We start from the raw sequence: 22,273 nt of genomic DNA on the forward strand, positions 1-22,273 counted from the left end.
ACATTGCAGCTTTCGAGACTACTCGGGTCTCTTCATCAGGCATAGACTAATACAAAATCTGAAGAGTCACATTTATGCACAATACAGCACAGAAAAAATGCAATAGATGAGACAAGTGACATGAAGCAGAATAATGATTATGGGAGAGGGAGAAACATAAATATTGGACCAGTTCATAGATAAAGAGTCTGGATATTTTATTGTCCTCTGATAGGGGTCTCCTAATGTGTTGTGATGCCCCCATACGGTCTTAGGAAACATCTGGGTAAGAGTCCTAACTGAGGCTGGTTTCACATCTGCGTTTGAGTGGTGTGCGTTGGTATGCGTAGCAATCCTGATGCAGATCTTCTCCCTATACTTAACATAGGAACGCATCATATTTTATTTTTTTACATTTGCCAGTATATCTTCTTTCTCCCATCTATCCTCTATTCTCCCTCCAATCTCCTCTGCCCCAGAGGTCAGAAGTTCACATTCCAACTACATCCTGATCAGGATTTTGTGACATGCATTTGCATCAGGATGCGGAGAATATCCTGATGCAGATGCCTCTGCATAAATCCTGATCAGGATGAAACGCAAGTGTGAAAGCACCCTGAATACACAATCAGCCCCACCAACCACCTTCCGTAGCATCAGATTTGAGCAATGACTATTTCAGTTCAATGGTCTTATTCACTCCAGTGATTTCCCTGATGTTTCCTGAGTTAATTTTGAAAATATACTATATGACAATGTCAAGAGAAAAAATAGAGGCATTTAAAAAGCTCAAATTGTTAAAGTCCTTGAAAAACCTTTTAACATAACTTCTCTTATTCTGACTTCACAGAGAAAGTGTCTCCAAGAGGCCAAGGACCAGCGATGCACAGGGATCGGACAGCAGTGAAGGGTCGAGCACAGAGGGCCACAGTGAAGAGGAACAAAGCAGTGATGAGGAAACTGTGTCCACGCAGTCTGTTTCAGAAGCTGACAGATATGCACCCAGTAGCAATATACGATTCTCAACGCATGCAAAATTTCTGCAAAAGGGCTCTTCAATCAGAAAAAATTAAGATCAACAGATGCTGTTGGTAAGTTTGTAAAGTTTACACTCCCCCATTCCAATCTATCTACAGTAGATGGCACTGTTCCAGGCCCATGCTTATATAGTAAATATGTGTGCTGATTATTCTAATTTTTTTTTTTTCCTATTTAGAATATTTCAAGAGAGTCCCCAACAAAAAAGAATTGGCGAAGTATGCTAAAGAACAGGGATGGGACACAAATATTCCAGACGTAAAAGAAGTGCAAAGCGCTTGGAAACCCCACGGGCGAAGGCACAAGCCCAATTTTAAAGATGAGATCAAAGAGCTTGTGTTAACACAGAAATGGAAGGGACTAATTGCAACAGAAGACACTGGCAAAGGTGGACGTACCGTAAAGACCATCTATGCTTTTAAAAAGGGTCAAGTGGTATGTGACTATCACGGCGTACTTATGGACCATCAAAGTGCGGAAAAGCTGCAGAGAAGGCTGACCGGAACATCATATATGTACTTTTTTAAATACAAAGACCAAAAATTATGCATTGCTGGCTCCAAAGCGCCTTGGTGGTGTCCCACCTGGCCAGCTGGGACGCAGCTTCTAGTTTTGGTGTCCCACCTGGCCTGCTGGGGCGCGGCTTCTGGTGGTGGTGTCCCCCCTGGCCAGCTGGGACGCGGCTGCTGGTGGTGGTGTCCCCCCTGGCCAGCTGAGACTCGGCTGCTGGTGGTGGTGTCCCCCTTGGCCAGCTGAGATGCGGCTGCTGGTGGTGGTGTCCCCCCGGGCCAGCTGAGATGGGTATCAGACACCTGAATGCCTGGACCTCTGACAGTGGAAGTGACCCAGGGTCTAAAAAATGACAAAGTCCCTTCATTTTGAGTAATTCCGGTTAAGTAGTATAACGCAACCCGGCTATCTTCTTCCTTGGTTTGAGTATATATGTATATGTATGGCATGAGCCAGCAGAGGCCGTCTCCCCCCTGGGCAGCTGGGACAGGCATCAGACACCTGAATGTCCGCACCTGTGACAGTGGAAGTGACCCAGGGTCTAAAAAACGACAAAGTCCCTTCATTTTGAGTAATTCCGGTTAAGTAGTAGCATATGGTGCAGTCATTCACCGGATTAGGGAAAAGTGGATTTTGGTTACCGACTGCGCTATATGATACAAATTAACTGGATTTACCCAGTTTAGGGAAAATGGACTTTGGGTAAATCCGGTTAACTATGGCCTGTGATTGGCTGAGGCAGTCACATTTTCTGGTCAGAAGCAACCAGGATGGACAGAATAGTTGAGAAGCAATTATAAGTGATAGTACAAACACTTACACAGTAAAATAACTTTATTATAGAATAAAATAACAATATAGCTCACAAACTTTGAAAAAATAAAGTGCACACATATAAAGAACGGTGGGTCAGATGCATGGATAGAGCCCATGTAAAAGTGTCAAGCTTTCAAGCCTGAACATTCCGCCCCTTCTCTATATTCGTTTCTTCAGAATCCATAGTCAAACAAAACAGTTCTGTCCCTTTTATAAATTAGGCAAACGCTTGAGCAGGACCACAGGGTTCATCCTCGGACGAGAAGGGCTGGGTCCTTCAGTGCTTTAAAAGGAAAACATACTGAGTGTTAGTATGCATTACATTTTTTTTAGGTCTTTATTTTAACATGAGGGTACCCTTACGCGCAGCAACAGTTGGCAGATATGTGATACCTATTGGCAGTGAATCAGTGTCAGGCCGTTTGAGCGGCCCAACGGACCGGGCGCTGAGCGAGCGCTTGGTCTGTCAGGCAGATGCTGTAGGAGCGTGACTCAGATGTGCACGGACACTGATGGTGCCAGAACATGTTTGTTTCTGAAAACTGTAGCGTATAAAGACACTTCCCATCATTTAGAGCAGGGATCTCAAACCTCAGGCCTCGAGGGCCACAAACAGTGCAGGATTTCCTTAGCATTGCACAGGTGACGATTAAGGAAATCCTGAAAACCTGCACTGTTTGCGGCTCTTGAGGTCTGGAGTTAGAGATACCTGCTCTAAATGATGTGAATTGTCTTAATGCTTTACAGTTTTCATAAACAAACATGCCCTGGCTATCACATTAAATGGCTGTACTTTAACACCAGTTCTCTCACACCAGTTCTCTCAATGTACATAAGCATGTTCCATAATTACCTGGAGGAGCTCCTTTTTAGCGACTGGCCCACCCTTGACAGTGTTTCAGTGCTGGGTGAAGAGCCTAAACCTGCCCTGAAATAAAAACATGAGTATTAGAGCTCTTAAGGAGTGCACCCATTAGACTGCCATCTCAGTATTGAAATCATTTTAAGCCAGCTCACCACTCATCACTATTCTCCAATCCATATGGAGCCTGCACATCAGCCCTGCCTCGACCATAAACACAGTTTCACAATAGATGACAATCTGGCTCAAAACGAATGGATTTTTTTTTCTGTTTCTTTAAAGGTGCATAACAAAAATCAATGTGACATATCAGTGTGACCCCAGTCAACGCATTTCACGTGCAAGATGCATGCTTATTCATAATCTAGACAATGTCTCATGAATAAGCATGCCTGATGCATGTGAGAAGTGCTAACTGGGAGTCATGCTGATCATGGCTTAGATCTTTCTTATGCACCTTTTTAAAGAAACCTTTTTTTTCCCCAAGATTGTCATCAATTTTGTTGCATCATAGTATTGAATTAGTATACCTTTAACTGTCTAATCAAAGGTTGTAAACATGCTTTATGCATCCATTAGCCCTCTGTGTCTGTACTGTTACACACTTAACATTATGGCTGGTCCATACAATCAGGGCAACTGTTACCACCCACCTTTCGTGTCTACCTCTTTCCTCATAGACTGTAAGCTTGCGAGCAGGGCCCTCACTCCTCTTGGTATTTGTTGTAATCTACTGTATGTGATTATTGTTATGCTGTAATGTCTATTGTCTGTACAAATCCCCTCTGAAATGTAAAGTGCTGCGGAATATGTCGGCGCTATAAAAATAAAATTTATTATTATTATTATTATTATTATTATTATTATTAGGTTCTCTGGTGCCCTCTTCTGCAGCTCTTTAGAAGTCTAAAGGCCACGTCTCACATTACGACATCGCTTCTACGTCACCGTTTTGGTGACGCTAGCGATGTCGCTATGTGTGACACAAAGCAGCGATCAGGCCCCTGCTGGGAGATCGCTGCTCGTTCAGGAATGGCCTGGCGATCTCCCGCTTGGCGGGCTGATCGCTGTGTGCGACACCTTCCAGTGACTCTGACAAAGCGGACCCCTATGGAGGTCCGCCTTATCAGAGTTGCTGGTAAGATCATGCTCGCTGGTGAGATAGTCATGTTTGACATTTCGCCAGCGATGCTGCTGCGGTCCTGCCTCCGTCACGTCACAGCGATCTCGTTAGCGAGATCGCTGTGTGATGGCACCTTTAGAAAACATCACATTTTGTTACAAAGCAGGTTTCAGTTTGTATTTTACAGTTAAATAATACCTTGATGTGCAGGCTTGTTCATTCATTTCCTCATCCCACGATCGAAGCACAAGAGTGTGGCCATGACAAACGCTTTCTAGGGTGTTTTCCCTGTAGTTCCTCTCTGCTGTCTCGTTGGAGTGGCCAAGATATCTTGCAAATAGATGTTTTTCTGAGTCTTTTAATCTGGAGATGGTCCAGGATTCGATGACTTTTCGAATCATTTGGCTGGTTACAGAGGGAAGCTCAAACCTAGAATGAAATATAGAGAATCAAACACATAGCTCTGTACATAGGTTTTCAGAAAGATTTTCTAAAAATCTTACCTTGTATGATAGCGCGTTATGTCATTGGACACATTATATATGGCCCCCCCTGTGGTCGAAAGGAAGAAATTATTTGGCGAGTTTTCATTGACCAGAACGGGTCGTATTTTGTCAAAATACACCTCTAGCCACTGTAAAAGCAAAAACAAATACAAACATGGTAAGATAGCGAGGGACTCTGGGATTTTCCATGAGGAAAGGATACTTTGCGAAATCTTACTTCTTGTTCAGTTGGAGAAAGCGCAAAGCATGTCACTTGTTGGGCGGATGTCTTGTGTGCCTTCACATCGACTACTTTGTAGTCTCCCCCCTGAAATGAGTAAGGCAACCTTCTGTCCCACTCTGAAACCTGTGAGGGAAGACAGATGTGAAAGTTTTAAGTGACAGGTGTCATTTAAGGTGATGAGGCAGAGGAGGTGGTTACGTACTGTAAGATTTTGAATTACGCCCGGGCGCTGTCCATGTTTTAAGACCAGAAGGGTCTCCAAATAGTACAGGACGTTCAGCTGATGATATATTTTTTTGCTACCACCTTTTATATATTGGAGTGATTTCGAAAAGGAGTTCTTGGCCACATTTAAGATCTTTAGATATTCCGCTGGCTTCAAATGCGTTGTGGTTAATGCGTCATACCTAAGATGGAGAAAACATATGGTTACATACGGCCATGTGAAAACCCTGGGGACAAAAGAGAGATTAACAAAATATACACCTTTTGAGCTTGGAAAAATTGCGTTTCCCTAGGGAGCACTCCATTCACTTTGCCTTTTATTGTAATTCTGGTGAAATGGGTATTCATTGTAATTACTGTTCACATTGTTATATGTTACAAGTGTTTTATATGACTTGTTATCTTTTGTCTATTTTGACATTTGGGGCCACCTGGTCCTTTTCCCTGTTTTGTCCCTTCCCCTTCCCCCCCTCTCTCCTTTCCCTTGCTTTATATTGTTAAAACCCCAATAAAATGTTTGGAAAAGGAAAAATTGCAAATATATTTTTTTTTCTGGTTATCCAATAAAATGATCACTGCTAGAACACTTTTCTCATTATTATTTTTTTGGGGGGGGACAAAAGAGTGATTGGAACAAAATATACACACATTCATATAAGCTCATAACTCACCTGTTGCTGACCAGCTCCTTTGAGACTCCTTTTGCCAGCGACGTTTGGATTTCCTTGATCACGGTATCAAAAATGTTGTAGGCTTTATACAGCTTTTTGTCTTCATGAGCCAGATTGGTTGCTCTTTGCTGATAACGCAGGAATCTTTTCAAGTTTTTTAAATAATTGCATGATGTCTGGCTTGAGAGCCCGACTTCCTGCAGCTTACCAAAGAACGACCGTGCCTTCTGAATGTCCATTACAAAATCTAAATGCAAGCAGTCATTCATATAATAAAGAAACCTCAACACATTTGCCACCTCCTGCTTGATCTTCTTCATTGACGCCACGTATGTCTTTAAATATTGCGCAAAACCCATCAGAACTGGATGACTATCTGCAAAACGCTTATATAAACCGGCTTTTTTCATGCGTAATTTTAGCCCAGTCCATTTTCTTTTTAGGGCTCTATAATGTAGAATGAAAGAACAATGGTTCAGACTTTGTTACATAAAAAAAAAAAATTAACAGATGAGAAAAGAAAGAGACGGTGCAGATTTCCTCACCTGTTCAGGTCCTCATCAGACCCGTCATTGGATTCATGCTCAGAGGAGATGGCGGATTCCTGCTCATCAGAGGTGCATTCTTCACCGGACGACACTTCGTCCTCCTCGTCCTCTTCATCACTCTGGCATTCACTAGAATCCTTCTCCACTGGTAAGTCTCCTAATTCTTCATCATCCATTACCTGAGGATCCGTGCGGACTGGACTTCCCACACTCACCATTTCCCATTCCTCGTCTATAATAACTGGTGAGTCTTTTGGTTTGGGTGTGGCTGGACCTGCTTGCTCATTCCTAAAAAGTTAGTATGACAATCAGCAAATGCTGGAGACTGGGTATAAACGACCAGTTATGATGTTACAGCCAGGCTCTAAAACAAATATGCCTCTATACGGGCTCCTCCACACAAACTGAATTGTGATATCGAAGTAATTATGCAAAATACTAACGGGGTGTAACTTACAAACTGTCAGCATTTTGCAGCCTAGATACACAGATTTTAGGAAAAGCCCGGACAACTTTAACTGTGAATGCTGAGTGTATCCTAATGAAAAGACTAAGCAATAAACTCACTGTACAGGCAATCTCTGGCAGTTTCTTGAAAGAGATACTTGAGTTGACTGAGCAGAGGGATGCACGGCACTAGCACTGCAAGGAAAGAAAGCATTCTGTGTGAGTTAGACAGACTGACTGACACTTACACACTCTTGGACATCTCGCTCTCCTGGACCACTTCAAATTCCACCGCAGGGGTAGTGCTGCTGGCACCTGCAGTCTGCTCCTCAAGTTTGACAGTACTGTAAATTTATAAAAAAGCCACCTGATTAACGGACATGTATATCAAATTGCAATGAGCGATCCTGGGTTAGATAGGGTCAAATGCATCGACCCAATCTGACCAAAAATCAGGGATTTAGATGGAGGATGTGCTGCTCCTCCACAAATGCTGAATTGTGATATCTGGTTAACCATCCAAAATACTAACAGGGTGTAACTTACAAACTGTCAGCATTTTGTAGCCTAGATACACAGATTTTAGGAAAAGCCCGGACAACCCCTTTAACTGAATGCTGAGTGTATCCTAATGAAAAGACTAAGCAAAAAACTCACTGTACAGGCGATCTCTGGTAGTCTTCTCTTGAAAGAGATACTTGAGTTGATTGAGCAGAGGGATGCACGGCACTGGCACTGCGAGGAGAGAAAGCATTATGTGTGAGTTTAAGACAGACAGACAGACAGACTGACACTTACACACTCTTGGACATCTCGCTCTCCTCGACCACTTCAAATTTCACCGCAGGGGTAGTGCTGCTGGCACCTGAAGTCTGCTCCTCAAGTTGGACAGTACTGTAAATTTATAAAAAGGCACCTGATTAACGGACATGCATATCAAATGGTGATGAGCCATCGTGGGTTAGATGGGGTCAAAAGCATCGACCCAATCTGACCGACAATCAGTGATCGGCCCTAACCTTAAACCCAGTCTGCCAAAAAAGTGCCTGATCCATCCTGAAGTTGGGTCGATCAGTCATTCAACACTAATATAGTAAACATACAAAGTCATGTGATATAGCCAGAACATTGATAGGAAAAAGTGGAGCCTACCTGGCCGCAGTTGGCTTCCGGACTATGAGGAACCCTCTATCCTCAAGGAAAGGGATTACGTTAGCCAATGTTTCAAGAGACATAATGTCGTCCTCGTCTATGCTTGTCCCTTTGGATGAGATGTTTCTAACTCTGGCCCTTGCATCAGCAATAGTGGCTTTCCTCTCCTCGGCAGAATTCTTGGTCATGCACACTCTGTATAGATGTCTGTCCAGTCGCTATGATACTTTAGAGCAAACTGGGCAGGTCAGGTATGCCCTAGTATATTTTCTAAAAAAAAGCAGTATAAGACTGGTGATGCACCGTGCAACTATTGTCAAAGGGAATACAGCCTAACACATTCATAAAGCACTCAAAAAGTTGCAGACATGACAAAATGGTACACTTCACACCATTCCATGTGGTATCACTGACACAGTGTGACTGCGTATTGCATCAAGTAAGGTAATTTACCCATAGACACCAAGAAGTGAATAAATTTTTTTATACATATTGGCAAATGTAAGACACTGATAGGTAATGTACATACTGTGGGGATGTGGCTCGCTTAGGTGCAGCGGGAGACAAATGTGAGACAGGTTCTTCCACAGTGCTTGCGGTTTATTCACGGCATAAACGCACAAGGCAACGTAACACCAAACAAATAGCCTTTTAGCTCAGGCAAAATAACACAAAATGTCCGTAGTTGTAGACTCAGAGCAGGAGTCTCAGCACACATGGGAGGTTTAGTCCTCCCCACACACAACTCCCTGGTTCAGGAGCAGGTCACATTATAAGGCTGTAGCCACACCCACGTTCCCAGCAGCTGACTGGTCACATGACTGTGACCTCACCACAGGTCCTTCAAACAAAAACAATAACAATATCTGGTATGCTTTACTTCTGCCTTACATTATGGAGATAAGCCATTTATGAGACACATATCTCCCATCAATTACACGACCCTTAGCCCTGCCACATACCTCCCCCCTCTGCCTAAAGCCGTGGGGCTTGGCACTTTCACCTACCAGGCAAGGGATTCTGGAGAGGGCATCGGCATTCCCATGTAGCTTCCCGGCCCTATGCTCTACATGGAAGCTGAAGTCTTGTAGGGCTAAGAACCAGCGGGTGACCCTAGCATTCTTGCCCTTGGTTTCCCTCATCCACCTGAGTGGGGCATGGTCGGATATTAACCTAAACTACCGTCCAACCAGGTAGTACCGTAATGTGTCCACTGCCCATTTTATGGCCAAACACTCCTTCTCTACAACTGAGTAATTTCTCTCACAAGAAGTCAACTTCCTACTCAAGTAGAGAACAGGATGCTCCTCCCCACGTATCTCTTGGGAAAGGACAGCTCCTACCCCGACATCTGAGGCATCTGTCTGGAGGACAAATTCACGTTTAAAGTCTGGGGCCACCAAAACGGGCTGCTTACAAAGAGCTCCCTTCATTTCTTGGATGGCTGACTCTGCTTCTTCGGACCAGCTGACCATCACTGACTTTGTCCCTTTAAGCAGATCAGTTAGAGGTGCAGCCATTGTGGCGAAGTTTGGGATAAACCTCCTGTAATATCCCACAATCCCCAGGAAGGCTTTAACTTGCTTCTTTGACAGAGGTCTCGGCCATGTTTGAATTGCCTCCACTTTATTGATTTGGGGTTTGATCTCGCCACGCCCCACTACATATCCAAGATACTTGGCTTCTTCTCTCCCCAAGGCACACTTCTTCGGGTTTATTGTAAACCCCGCCTCTCTTAGAGCGTCAAACACTGCTTGGACCTTTTCCAGGTGAGTCTCCCAGTCCGGGGTAAAGATGACGATATCATCCAGGTATGCGGCAGCGTATAGCTTATGAGGTGCAAGGATTCTATCCATCGCCCTCTGGAAGGTTGCTGGAGCTCCCTGTAGGCCAAACGGCATCCGGACATACTGGAAGCACCCGTCTGGTGTGGAGAATGCAGTCTTCTCCTTGGCTTCCTGTGCCATGGGGATCTGCCAATATCCCTTGGTCAGATCCAAAGTGGTTATGTACCTGGCAGGTCCAAGTCTCTCGATGAGCTCATCAACGCGTGGCATGGGATAAGCGTCGAACTTGGAGACCTCATTCAGCTTCCGGTAATCGTTGCAGAACCTCCATTCACCATCAGGTTTTGGGACCAGGACAATCGGGCTCGACCAGCCGCTCTTGGATTCCTCAATGACCCCGAGCTTCAACATACGCTGCACCTCCTTGGAGATTACCTCTTGCCGGGCCTCAGGAATACGATATGGTTTCACGTTCACCCGCACATGTGGCTCGGTCAGAATTTCGTGCTCCACCACCTTCGTGCACCCCGGCAACTCTGAGAACAGGTCGCGGTTTTTCTGGAGTAACTCGCGGCACTGCTGCTTCTGGGCCTTTGATAGAGTCTCCGCTATGGTAACGGCTCCAACCTCCCCTTCTAGGTTGCCCAGCAAGCACGGAGTTACCGCTGGCTCTCTATCTTGCCACGGCTTGATAAGGTTAACATGGTAAACCTGGTATGGCTTCCGTCTTCCGGGTTGGTGGATCTTGTAGTTTACGTCTCCCAGTTTCTCCACCACCTCATATGGCCCTTGCCACTTGGCCAAGAACTTACTTTCCACCGTCGGGATTAGCACGAGAACTCGGTCTCCCGGATTGAACTGCCTCACTCTGGCTGACCGGTTGTAGACCCTGGCCTGAGCCTCTTGTGCCTGGCGGAGATGTTCTTTAACAATGGGCATCACCTTCGCAACCCTCTGCTGCATCAGTGCCACATGCTCAATGACGCTTCTGTGGGGCGTGACTTCGGCTTCCCAGGTTTCCTTGGCTATATCTAGGAGACCTCGCGGATGCCGGCCGTACAGAAGCTCGAAGGGGGAGAATCCCGTGGAGGCCTGGGGAACTTCACGGATAGAAAACAGTAAATATGGTAAGAGACAATCCCAGTCTCTACCATCTTCCTCTATGACTTTTCTCAGCATGCTCTTCAGGGTCTTGTTAAACCTCTCAACAAGGCCATCTGACTGTGGATGGTACACTGAAGTCCTCAGCTGGGAAATTTGCAAGACTCTGCACAATTCTCTCATCACCTTGCTCATAAAAGGTGTCCCCTGGTCGGTCAGGATCTCCTTCGGCAAACCCGTCCGGGAAAACACATGGACCAGCTCACGGGCTATACTCTTCGCAGAGGAGTTTCTCAGGGGAATGGCCTCAGGATAGCGTGTGGCATAGTCCAGGATGACTAATATATACTGATGGCCCCGAGCTGATTTAACTAAGGGACCGACCAAATCCATGGCAATTCTCTCAAATGGCACCTCAATAATGGGCAGTGGCACAAGAGGGTTCCGAAAATGAGATGTGGGGGCAGTTAACTGACATGTCGGGCAGGACCTGCAATAGTTTACTATTTCCCGGTGACACCCAGGCCAATAGAACCTCTGTACAATCTGTTCCTGGGTTTTTTCCACCCCCAGGTGTCCCCCCCCCCAAGATGTGTGAATGGGCCATGTCCAACACTTTTCGTCTATAGGGGCCTGGTACTATTAACTGCTTTGCCACCTCCTCCCTTATTTTCGTGACCCGGTACAACAATTCCCCACTCAACATAAAATGGGGAAACCTTGTGTCTGCTCCCGGCTCTTGTGCAACCCCATTAATGACGGTGACATTGTTAAAGGCTTCCCTTAGTGTGGGGTCCCTATGTTGGGCAGTCCCAAAATTCTCCCCGGCCACCCCTAACTCCGGGATGTCAGGTACAGGGGACCCTTCCTCTTCATCCCCAACAAGGACACATAAAGGGAACTCGTCTGCCTCTGGTGGTGGTGATACCTCAGTGGGGTGGATTGGTTCCCTGCTCTTGCTAGCACACTCAGAACCCATCCCCCACAGATCCCAAAACAGACAGAAATCCCGGCCAATAATTATGGGATGCAACAAGTCTCGAACAACGCCAACTTCATGCGACTCGGTGCCATGCGCCGTTTCAATCTTCACCCTAGCCATAGGGTAGTCCTTTGCATCGCCATGTATGCACCAAACACCAATCTTTTTACCCGGGAGTATGTTTAGAGGAAAACTGGCCCTCACAAGGGTCACCAAGCTCCCGGAGTCCAGAAGCGCCATTACTGCTCGACCGTTCACCTTCACGGGACACGCTTGTGGCCCCTTGTTAGGTAGCGAGTTCACACTGCAAGCTGGATATGCGTAGTATGAACTACGGCGTCCCATGCTGCAGTCCATCTGCTCGGTGGTCTGGGGACAACGGGCCGCTATATGTCCTGGCCCATGACACTTCCAGCAAATAACACCCGAGGGGACCTTGGGCACCGCCTCCCCCGCCCCTTTTGACCTTGGACGCACCACCCCTTTTTGTGACTCCGCCCCCTGCTGGGACCCCCAATATGGAATGGGCTGCTTCCCCAAGGAACCTTCCATCCCCTGGTATCTCTCGACCAGCCCAACCAGTTCATCAGCATTTTGGGGATCACCCTGGGCAACCCAAGTCTGTAGAGGTCTCGGCAGAGAATGCACAAACCGATCCATCACAACTCGCTCTACCATCTGTGCAGGGGAAGCTGACTCTGGCTGCAGCCATTTCTGGACCAGGTGCAACAGGTCAAACATTTGGGAGCGCGGGGGTTTGTCCCGGTGATAGGTCCAACGATGCACTCTCTGTGCCCTGGTAGTCATTGTTACCCCCAAGCGGGCGAGAATTTCCGCTTTTAATTTGGGATACTCTCTGGCATCTTGTACCGTCAGGTCAAAGTACCTTCTGGGGCTCCCCCGTTAGGTAAGGGGCCAGTACCTCCGCCCACCGCTCTGGCTGAAGTTTTTCCCTCTCAGCCACCCTCTCAAACACCGTCAGGAAGGCCTCCACATCATCCTCAGGGGTCATTTTTTGTAATGCGCGTCTTACCGCCTTCTCGACGTCGGTGGCATCAGCCCGACCTGGGGTTGGGGCGCTCGTCCTGCCCTCCTGGATGGCGGTTGCCAGAAGCTGCATCTGCTGCCGTTGTTCCTGCTGGCTCTGCTGGAACTGCTGCCGCTGCTCCTGCTGGCCTTGCTGGATCTGCTGTAACAACAGCTTGTTGGTTTCCTGCTGCAGTGCCTGGGACTGGACCAGGTGTTTCATGAGGTCCTCCATGATTCCAGGCAATGCTTGTTGCCCCGCTGCAAACTTCACCCAGGACATGCAGCAACTGTCTCAAGTCTCTGCTGGGACCGCTGCCCGCACGTGTACCACCAATTGTGGGGATGTGGCTCGCTTAGGTGCAGCGGGAGACAAATGTGAGACAGGTTCTTGCACAGTGCTTGCGGTTTATTCACGGCATAAACGCACAAGGCAACGTAACACCAAACAAATAGCCTTTTAGCTCAGGCAAAATAACACAAAATGTCCGTAGTTGTAGACTCAGAGCAGGAGTCTCAGCACACATGGGAGGCTTAGTCCTCCCCACACACAACTCCCTGGTTCAGGAGCAGGTCACATTATAAGGCTGTAGCCACACCCACGTTCCCAGCAGCTGACTGGTCACATGACTGTGACCTCACCACAGGTCCTTCAAACAAAAACAATAACAATATCTGGTATGCTTTACTTCTGCCTTACATTATGGAGATAAGCCATTTATGAGACACATATCTCCCATCAATTACACGACCCTTAGCCCTGCCACAATACTTGCGCACATGAGCCGGCGGATCCACAAGACCATGGGATCTGTATTAAAAAACACACCATGTAAAAATAAAACCTAGCCTGTAAAAAAAAAAAAAAAAAATCTCACAGCCTATTTCCACGCAATAAAACAACAAATACATGCTGGTTGTTTTATTCAATCTTTTTTGGGGCAGCAGTGACTCTGTACATTGGGTGAATTTCGTTCTCTAGTGCAGGGGTCTCAAACTCGGCAGAGTAAATGGGCCGCACATAAAAAAAATTTAAGCTGGCGGGCCGCATTCCTTTCAAACTTAATACAGTCACAATTGATAGCGGTATCTAAGGGGTTAAACGGCCGCCATCGGTGCTAATACCGATCGTGGCCATTTAAATAGGTTGACATAACAATGTCCCAGTGATCCCACAAACGATACGACATGATGGGATTGCTGGGACATCCTTAGGCTGATAGCTGGTGAGCTGTCACAAGACAGCCCCAGCGATCAGGACCAGCGATGCTGAACACTGGTTTCTAATGTAAACATCGGTTATCCAGGAGCCGCGCGACTCCTGGATACCCACTGTTTACCTTGGAAACCGGCATACACGCTGGTTTCCAAGGTAATCATCAGGTATCTAAGAGCTGCGCGACTCCTGGATACCCGATGTTTACATTATAAAGCAGCGTTCAGCGTCGCTGATCGCTGGTCTCTCGCTGCCACACGCGATACGTGCTGAGCAGCAGGAGACCAGAGATCGAAAAATGACCCAGGCCGATCGAGCACGATCAGCAATAACCGGCAAGGGGGGACGGTCGCTGATCCCCGTCACACACCGCGATCTCGCTGGTGAGATCGCTGTTGCGTCACAAAATCAGCGATCTCGCTAGAGAGATTGCTGTGTGTGACGGGGCGTTAACCTCAGCGGATGATACTATCAGCTCTGCATGTGAGCCGGCGCTATCATCTCGCTGTACACGCACAGCCACAGTCACCTGCAAAATCCAGCAATGGGAGGAAAGTCATGCCTCTTCTCTCTGTGTGCTGGCGTGATGTCATTACAACGCACCAGAGGGATGTCATCACGCAGGACCACAGCCACTACGGAGCGGCGCACTCCTCTCTTCTAGCGTGAGCAGTGGTGTAACTACAAAGTTATGGGCCCTGGTGCCATGCCAAAATACACGCACATCTCCACTCCGCACACCTCGCACACACGCGGCTCTGCTCCGTACACCTCGCACACACGTGGTTCTGCTCCGTACACCTCGTACACACACGGCTCTGCTCCGTACACCTCGTACACATACGGCTCTGCTCCGTACACCTCGGTCCTCATACACACACGTCTCTGCTCCATACACCTTGTACATACTCGGCTCTGCTACATCCACCCTATAAACCCCTCTTGACCCACAAATAAACTTACCTGCATCCAGCGCCATGACAACCAGCACAGACATTAGCGTCCTGCATACACTGAAGCCCCTGATCATGTGACCTCTGACTCCTCCCCTCCTGTGACCTCATCACAGATCCTGTGCACACAGCCATTGCATGCCCCTAATGCATGCTCCTAATGCATGCCCCTAATGCATGCCCCTGCCTTCCCCCTTCTACCTATCGCAGGGAGTGTGACGTGGTGCACTGTGGGCCTCAGATGACTGCTTCAGGGGCTGCATGTTTGAGACCTCTGCTCTAGTGGATAGTCGGTTATCAGATTGCTTTGCTATGCACTATGCTAGCAGTTAACTGGATTTACCTGAACCTTAGATTTGTGGGAAGTGGAGTTAGGGACCTCTGCAATAGAGAATGAAATTCACCCATAGCAAGTCGTCCTACAACTGCCCACTGTCCAAATCCAGCATATTGAAGAGATAGTAGCAATTCTACGCACCCATCCACATCAATAGCAGCAGGCTCCATGCCAAGCAGGATAGCTTTACCAAAACGTTTCTGTGATAATGCCCTGTGTTCAGGCCACTGAATAAGTTACAGGGGGTGTGCTATAAATTTGAAACATTGCAAGCCCCACCTCTGAAGACCAAAAGGGGAGAAGCATCACATTTTTCTTTCAAATTAGAAACATTGTGAGCCCACCTTCTAGGGACCAAAGGTGGGAAATGCTTCATATTTCTTTTTTCAAAGTGGCATTCACAGTCTATGTGATGTCTTTTTTTTTCTTTTTTCACTGTGATTTCAGAAGCAAAAATGCTCCTATACTCGCCCTCCCTCCAGGTTCTGCTCATGCCTGGATGGAAGCCATAAATGGTGCTCACTGTGCGATCGCCAGGGAGGATGAGAGTCTGTCGCCTTATCTCATTTCTTTTGTTTGTTTTTTTCACACAGCTGTAATGTACAGGGACATGTTAGTGTATAATCTAATATATAAAGCTCAAAGTGTGTGTGTATGTGTGTGTGTATGTGTGTATGTCCGGGATAGGCATCCGCACAGTCGCAGCTACAGCCACAAAATCTGGCACAGTCACACGTCTGGACCCCGAGAGCGTCCTAAGCTATGTTGTGAGGTGAAATTTTAACCCCGCGCGTTCCAATTCACCAAACAATTTCGCCCCTATCTACCTACTGGGGGAAAAAGTGTGTGCGCGTCAAGCCCCGCCCATCATTATGATGTCATAATGTCCCTATTTGCATACTGGGGAAGCAGTGTGTGCGTATCAAGCCCCGCTCCTCATTATGATGTCACAATGGTTGCCATGGAGACGCTGATGTCATCATAGGTTGCAAGCCCCGCCGCCGCTTATTATGTCATAATGGTGGACTATGGGATGGAGGATGTGTGATGGGTATATGGGCACTGGACTATGGGATGGAGGATATGTATGACGGGTTAATAGGCATGGGACTGAGATGGCGGATATGTATGATGGGTATATGGGCACGGGACTATGGGATGGAGGATGTGTGATGGGTATATGGGCATGGGACTATGAGATGAAGGATGTGTGATGGGTATATGGGCACTCGACTATGGGATGGCGGATATGTATATGGGCACAGGAGAGGGATGGAGGATGTGTGATGGGTATATGGGCATGGGCCTATGGGATGGTGGATATGTATGATGGGTATATGGGCACGGGACTATGGGATGGCGGATAAGTATGATGGGTATATGGGCACGGGCCTATGGGATCGTGGATATGTATGATGGGTATATGGGCACGGGACTATGGGATGGAGGATGTGTGAAGGGTATATGGGCACTCGACTATGGGATGGCGGATATGTATATGGGCACAGGAGAGGGATGGAGGATGTGTGATGGGTATATGGGCATGGGCCTATGGGATGGTGGATATGTATGATGGGTATATGGGCACGGGACTATGGGATGGCGGATAAGTATGATGGGTATATGGGCACGGGCCTATGGGATCGTGGATATGTATGATGGGTATATGGGCACGGGACTATGGGATGGAGGATGTGTGAAGGGTATATGGGCACGGGACTATGGGATGGCACATATGTATATGGGCACGGGAGAGGGATGGAGGATGTGTGATGGGTATATGGTCATGGGCCTATGGGATGGTGGATATGTATGATGGGTATATGGGCACGGGACTATGGGAGGGCGGATAAGTATGATGGGTATATGGGCACGGGCCTATGGGATCGTGGATATGTATGATGGGTATATGGGCACGGGACTATGGGATGGAGGATGTGTGATGGGTATATGGGCACTGGACTATGGGATGGAGGATATATATGACGGGTACATGGGCACGGGACTATGGGATGGTGGATATGTATGATGGGTATATGGGGACTGGACTATGGGATGGAGGATATGTATGACGGGTACATGGGCACGGGACTATGGGATGGTGGATATGTATGATGGGTATATGGGGACTGGACTATGGGATGGAGGATATGTATGACGGGTATATGGGCACGGGACTATGGGATGGAGGATGTGTGATGGGTATATGGGCATGGGACTATGGGATGGAGGATATGTATGATGGGTATATGGGCATGGGACTATGGGATGGAGGATATGTATGATGGGTATATGGCACAGGACTATGGGATGGAGGATAATTATAATTTGTTATAACTAACCACAGTTAGTTACTATGCCCGGGCAGCACCAGGCTTCTTCAGCTAGTATAAATATATTATATATATATATATAAACAACGACAAAGCAAAGTCCAGCAATAACATGAGCAATCCAGGATGCTGTTAAAAAATTTTTTCTTTTTATTCATAAATCCATTAAAATGCAATGGTCCAAGCAGTTCAAAACAGCAATAACGCAGGAAAGTTGTGCAGATAGGACTACGCGTTTCAGCGGTAGAACCCGCCTTCTTCACGGTCCAGAATCTAATCTGCTTTCCAAACATGGAACCTTATATACATCCCACTCCCATCAGGGTAATTATAAACATATGTGAGAGACTTAAAAACATGTGCTATAAAAGCAGATCAAACATATAAACTATCCACATATTGATCAGTATACAACATGCATAAAGATTATAAGGAAAGAATTCAACATATTGGAGAAAAGTACATTAGGAATGTCCAATAACCTGACCATAAGATTTAAGGCCCTGTGCACACAGTGCAGACTCCGTGCAGTTCCGCAGCAGATTTGGCCCTGCAGAACCGTAGCAGAAAAGCAACAGAACAGCACGTGATGCACAGTACCATTTAAGGCTTTGTAAAACAAAAAAGGCTGTGGCACATGCAAAAAAAAAAAAAAAAAAACATTGAGAGGGGGAGATTTTCATAAAAAAGTGCTTGCAAGAGAAAGTAGGTGGATATTTGAGTTGGGGACTCGCATGCCACAGGGCTTTAATAACCGCCTGGATATCATTATGCACTATTGATATATTTGTATTATATAATGCTGGTTAATATTATTATTCTATGTTTTTGTAGCACTGGGGCTATGTGCACACGGTGCCGATTCTGCTGTGGAATTTTCCGCGTAGATTTTGCTAAATCTTTAGGTAAGATGATCTGCATTTTGCCTGCAGTTTTAGTGCAGATTTAGTGCAGATTTGGTGCAGTTTTTGTGCGGATTTCCCCTGCAGTTTCCGCCTGCAGATTTCTATAATGGAGCAGGTGGAGAGCTGCAGCAGAGCCGCACAGGAGAAGCGATATGCTGCTTCTTTTATTCTGCACCAGATCTGCGCAGAAAAATCTGCAGCATGTGCACAGCCTTTTTTGTTTTACAAAGCCTTAAATGGTACTGTGCATCACGTGCAGTTCTGTTGCTTTTCTGCTGCGGTTCTGCAGGGCCAAATCTGCTGCGGAACTGCACGGAGTCTGCACTGTGTGCACAGGGCCTTAAATCTTATGGTCAGGTTATTGGACATTCCTAATGTACTTTTCTCCAATATGTTGAATTCTTTCCTTATAATCTTTATGCATGTTGTATACTGATCAATATGTGGATAGTTTATATGTTTGATCTGCTTTTATAGCACATGTTTTTAAGTCTCTCACATATGTTTATAATTACCCTGATGGGAGTGGGATGTATATAAGGTTCCATGTTTGGAAAGCAGATTAGATTCTGGACCGTGAAGAAGGCGGGTTCTACCGCTGAAACGCGTAGTCCTATCTGCACAACTTTCCTGCGTTATTGCTGTTTTGAACTGCTTGGACCATTGCATTTTAATGGATTTATGAATAAAAAGAAAAAATTTCTTAACAGCATCCTGGATTGCTCACGTTATTGCTGGACTTTGCTTTGTTGTTGTTCACATTTGTATGGATGGACTCCTACATCCAGATCCGGGCACAACGGAGTTAACCAGGTCAGCTGAGGTTCCAGGTGGTTCACAGGAGTGAGCTGGTCTACATTGTTGGATATATATATATATATATATATATATATATATATATACACACACACACACACACACACACTATATAATTGCATTGTGCTTCCACTTCCGCAACGTAAATCCTGCGTCGCTGAACCAATCCCGGCCAGCCAGAACCAATCAGGGACAGGTGCAGTCCAGCCGCGAATTGCCATGGGAATTGAACCATGCTCACCGGAAGTGGAACCCACCCGCCGCCAGGAGCCACCTGGACCCGCCGTCGCTGGGACCCCCCTTCCCCCTTCCCCAACATCGCCACTGCGCTGCCTGCAGCCACCTCCGTGCACAGACCGCAAGCCACGGCCTTTCCTAGAGGCTGTGGCTGCATGGAGGTGGGTGCAGGCAGCACTGCGGCGATGTAGGGCGAGGGGACACCTATACACACACCGCATGTGTATATATACACATACACACACTACTAACTCAGATCACATGACTGTGACATCACCAAAGGCTCTCAAGCAGGTATAGACAGCAGCTCCCCTGCTCTGCCCCTCTCTTCCCCCACTTTATCCACTCTCTGCCCCGATGTCCCCTCCTGTGCTCCGCTGACTCCTTCTCTGCTGGCCCCCCGCTGTGCTCCACTCAGCCCTGCTTTACTTGCTCTGCTTCACTGATCCCTTCTCTGCTCCGCTGCCCCCCGCTGTGCTCTGCTCACCCCCGCTCTGCTTGCTCTGCGCTGCTGACCTTCTCTGTTCCGCTGTTCTTACTGTGCTCCACTGACCCTTCTCTGCTTCACTATCCCCCGCTGTGCTCCGCTGTCCCCAGCTATGCTCCGCTCACCCCTTTTCTGCTCTGCTGTCCCCCTCTGCGGTCTGCTAACCCCTCCTCTGGTGTCCCCTGCTGTGCTCCACTGACCCTTCTCTGCTCCACTCTTCCCCTGCTGTGCTCCACTGACCCCTTCTCTACTCTGCTGCCCCCCACTGTGCTCCCTTGACCCTTCTCTGCTAACTCCCGCTGTGCTCTGCTGAACCCTTATCTGCTTTGCTGTCCCCCTCTGCTCCGCTGACCCCTTCTCTGCTCTAATGTCCCCTGCTGTGCTCTGCTGTACCCTGCTTTGCTTGCTATGCTCCACTGACCCCTTCTGTACTCTGCTGTCCCCCACTGTGCTCTGCCTAGCTAAAGAGCCCGGCGCTGCCCGGGCATAGTAACTAACTGTGGTTAGTTATAACAAATTATAATTATCCTCCATCCCATAGTCCCGTGCCCATATACCCATCATACATATCCTCCATCCCATAGTCGAGTGCCCATATACCCATCACACAACTTCCATCCCATAGTCCCATGCCCATATACCCATCATACATATTCTCCATCCCATAGTCTCATGCCCATATACCCATCATACATATTCTCCATCCCATAGTCCCATGCCCATATACCCATCATACATATTCTCCATCCCATAGTCTCATGCCCATATACCCATCATACATATTCTCCATCCCATAGTCCCATGCCCATATACCCATCATACATAGCCTCCATCCCATAGTCCCGTGCCCATATACCCATCATACATATCCGCCATCCCATAGTCCCGTGCCCATATATCTGTCATACATATCCTCCATCCCATAGTCCAGTGCCCATATACCCATCACACATCCTCCATCCAATAGTCAACCATTATGACATCATAATGAGTGGCAGGGCTTACAACCTATGATGACATCAGCATCGCCATGGCTGACATCATAATGAGGGGCGGGGCTTGATACGCACACACTTTTTCCCCATTATGTAGATAGGGGCAAAATTGTTTGGTGAATTGGAATGCGTGGGGTTAAAATTTCACCTCACAACATAGCATAGGACACTCTCGGGGTCCAGACGTGTGACTGTGCCAAATTTTGTGGCTGTAGCTGCGAAGGTGCGGATGCCAATCCCGGACATACACACACACATACATACATACATACATACATACACACACTTGAGCTTTATATATTAGATAGTACAAACACTTCAACAGTAAAATATCAACTTTATTATTGAAAAAATGAATTACAATAATATAACAGTCACCTGTCCCTTTGTCCACCCATAAACCTAATATATAAAGTACACAGATATGTTACTAGCTGTTACTAGCTGTTACTAGTGGTTCAGCCGCTCGACCCTTATTCACATTCACGCCACTTGGCAAGTGAAAAGGTTTTAAATACTAGAGTAGGGACTGTCCCACAAGGGTTGCCGTGACGTGGCGGGATGGCTTGTACATTATTTTGATCAAAATTATGTTTACTAAATACCCTTATTATTTGCAGTATATTTTTTACTTTTTAGTTCAGGATATTTGTGTTTTTTGCTTTCTCTGGTTAATGGTCATGTGTTAATATGCACTTACATTGTGCATACACATTAACTTACTTTTCTCAGTTCAGATTCGTTTTTTTATCACTGCACATAGTATAATGACCCCCACACAGCTCTCCGCACGGTCTGTTGAACCCCACACAAGCTTCACATTGTATATTTGCTTGCTCACAATATAGTGACCCTCAAATAGGCCTCCATAAAGTATAAAGGCTCCCTCATAGCCATACACATAATATAAAGCCCTCCACAAAGCCATCCATATATTATAATGGCCCTACATAGTCCTCCATATGGTATAATGTACCCCCATTGCCTTCTGTAAAATA

At 46.8% G+C, this 22,273-nt stretch overlaps 1 protein-coding gene across 4 annotated transcripts; it reads right to left on the bottom strand.

Moving 5' to 3' along the window:
• Nucleotides 1–2,343: 2,343 nt before the first annotated feature.
• LOC141095118 (uncharacterized) lies at nt 2,344–8,846 on the bottom strand. 4 transcript variants are annotated; one of them, XM_073581001.1, is made up of 13 exons: nt 8,101–8,846; nt 7,747–7,842; nt 7,606–7,683; nt 7,197–7,292; nt 7,069–7,143; nt 6,499–6,789; nt 5,954–6,400; nt 5,260–5,464; nt 5,052–5,180; nt 4,832–4,962; nt 4,527–4,757; nt 3,197–3,271; nt 2,344–2,626 (listed from the first exon to the last, which is right to left on the bottom strand). In XM_073581001.1, exons 1-13 carry the CDS (start codon nt 8,286–8,288, stop codon nt 2,554–2,556), a joined length of 2,115 nt encoding a protein of 704 aa, XP_073437102.1. In that variant the 5' UTR covers nt 8,289–8,846; the 3' UTR covers nt 2,344–2,553. The 4 variants fall into 4 exon arrangements, with proteins under 4 accessions (XP_073437102.1, XP_073437106.1, XP_073437104.1 ...); XM_073581005.1 differs by lacking the exon at nt 7,747–7,842; XM_073581003.1 differs by lacking the exon at nt 7,197–7,292.
• Nucleotides 8,847–22,273: the final 13,427 nt, after the last annotated feature.

The sequence above is a fragment of the Dendrobates tinctorius genome, unplaced genomic scaffold (genome assembly GCF_039654945.1).
Source record: "Dendrobates tinctorius isolate UK_male_01 unplaced genomic scaffold, ASM3965494v1 ptg000067l, whole genome shotgun sequence".
NCBI lineage: Eukaryota > Metazoa > Chordata > Amphibia > Anura > Dendrobatidae > Dendrobates > Dendrobates tinctorius.

Excerpts from the sequence above, each read along its gene's own strand:
- LOC141095118 (XM_073581001.1), bottom strand. The coding sequence starts at position 8,288 with ATGACCAAGAATTCTGCCGAGGAGAGGAAAGCCACTATTGCTGATGCA. Across the intron at positions 7,144-7,196 it reads AGCGAGATGTCCAAGAGTGT|TGCTAGTGCCGTGCATCCCT; the intron begins GTAAGTGTCAGT and ends CTTTCCTTGCAG. Across the intron at positions 2,627-3,196 it reads CTAAAAAGGAGCTCCTCCAG|CACTGAAGGACCCAGCCCTT; the intron begins GTAATTATGGAA and ends TTCCTTTTAAAG.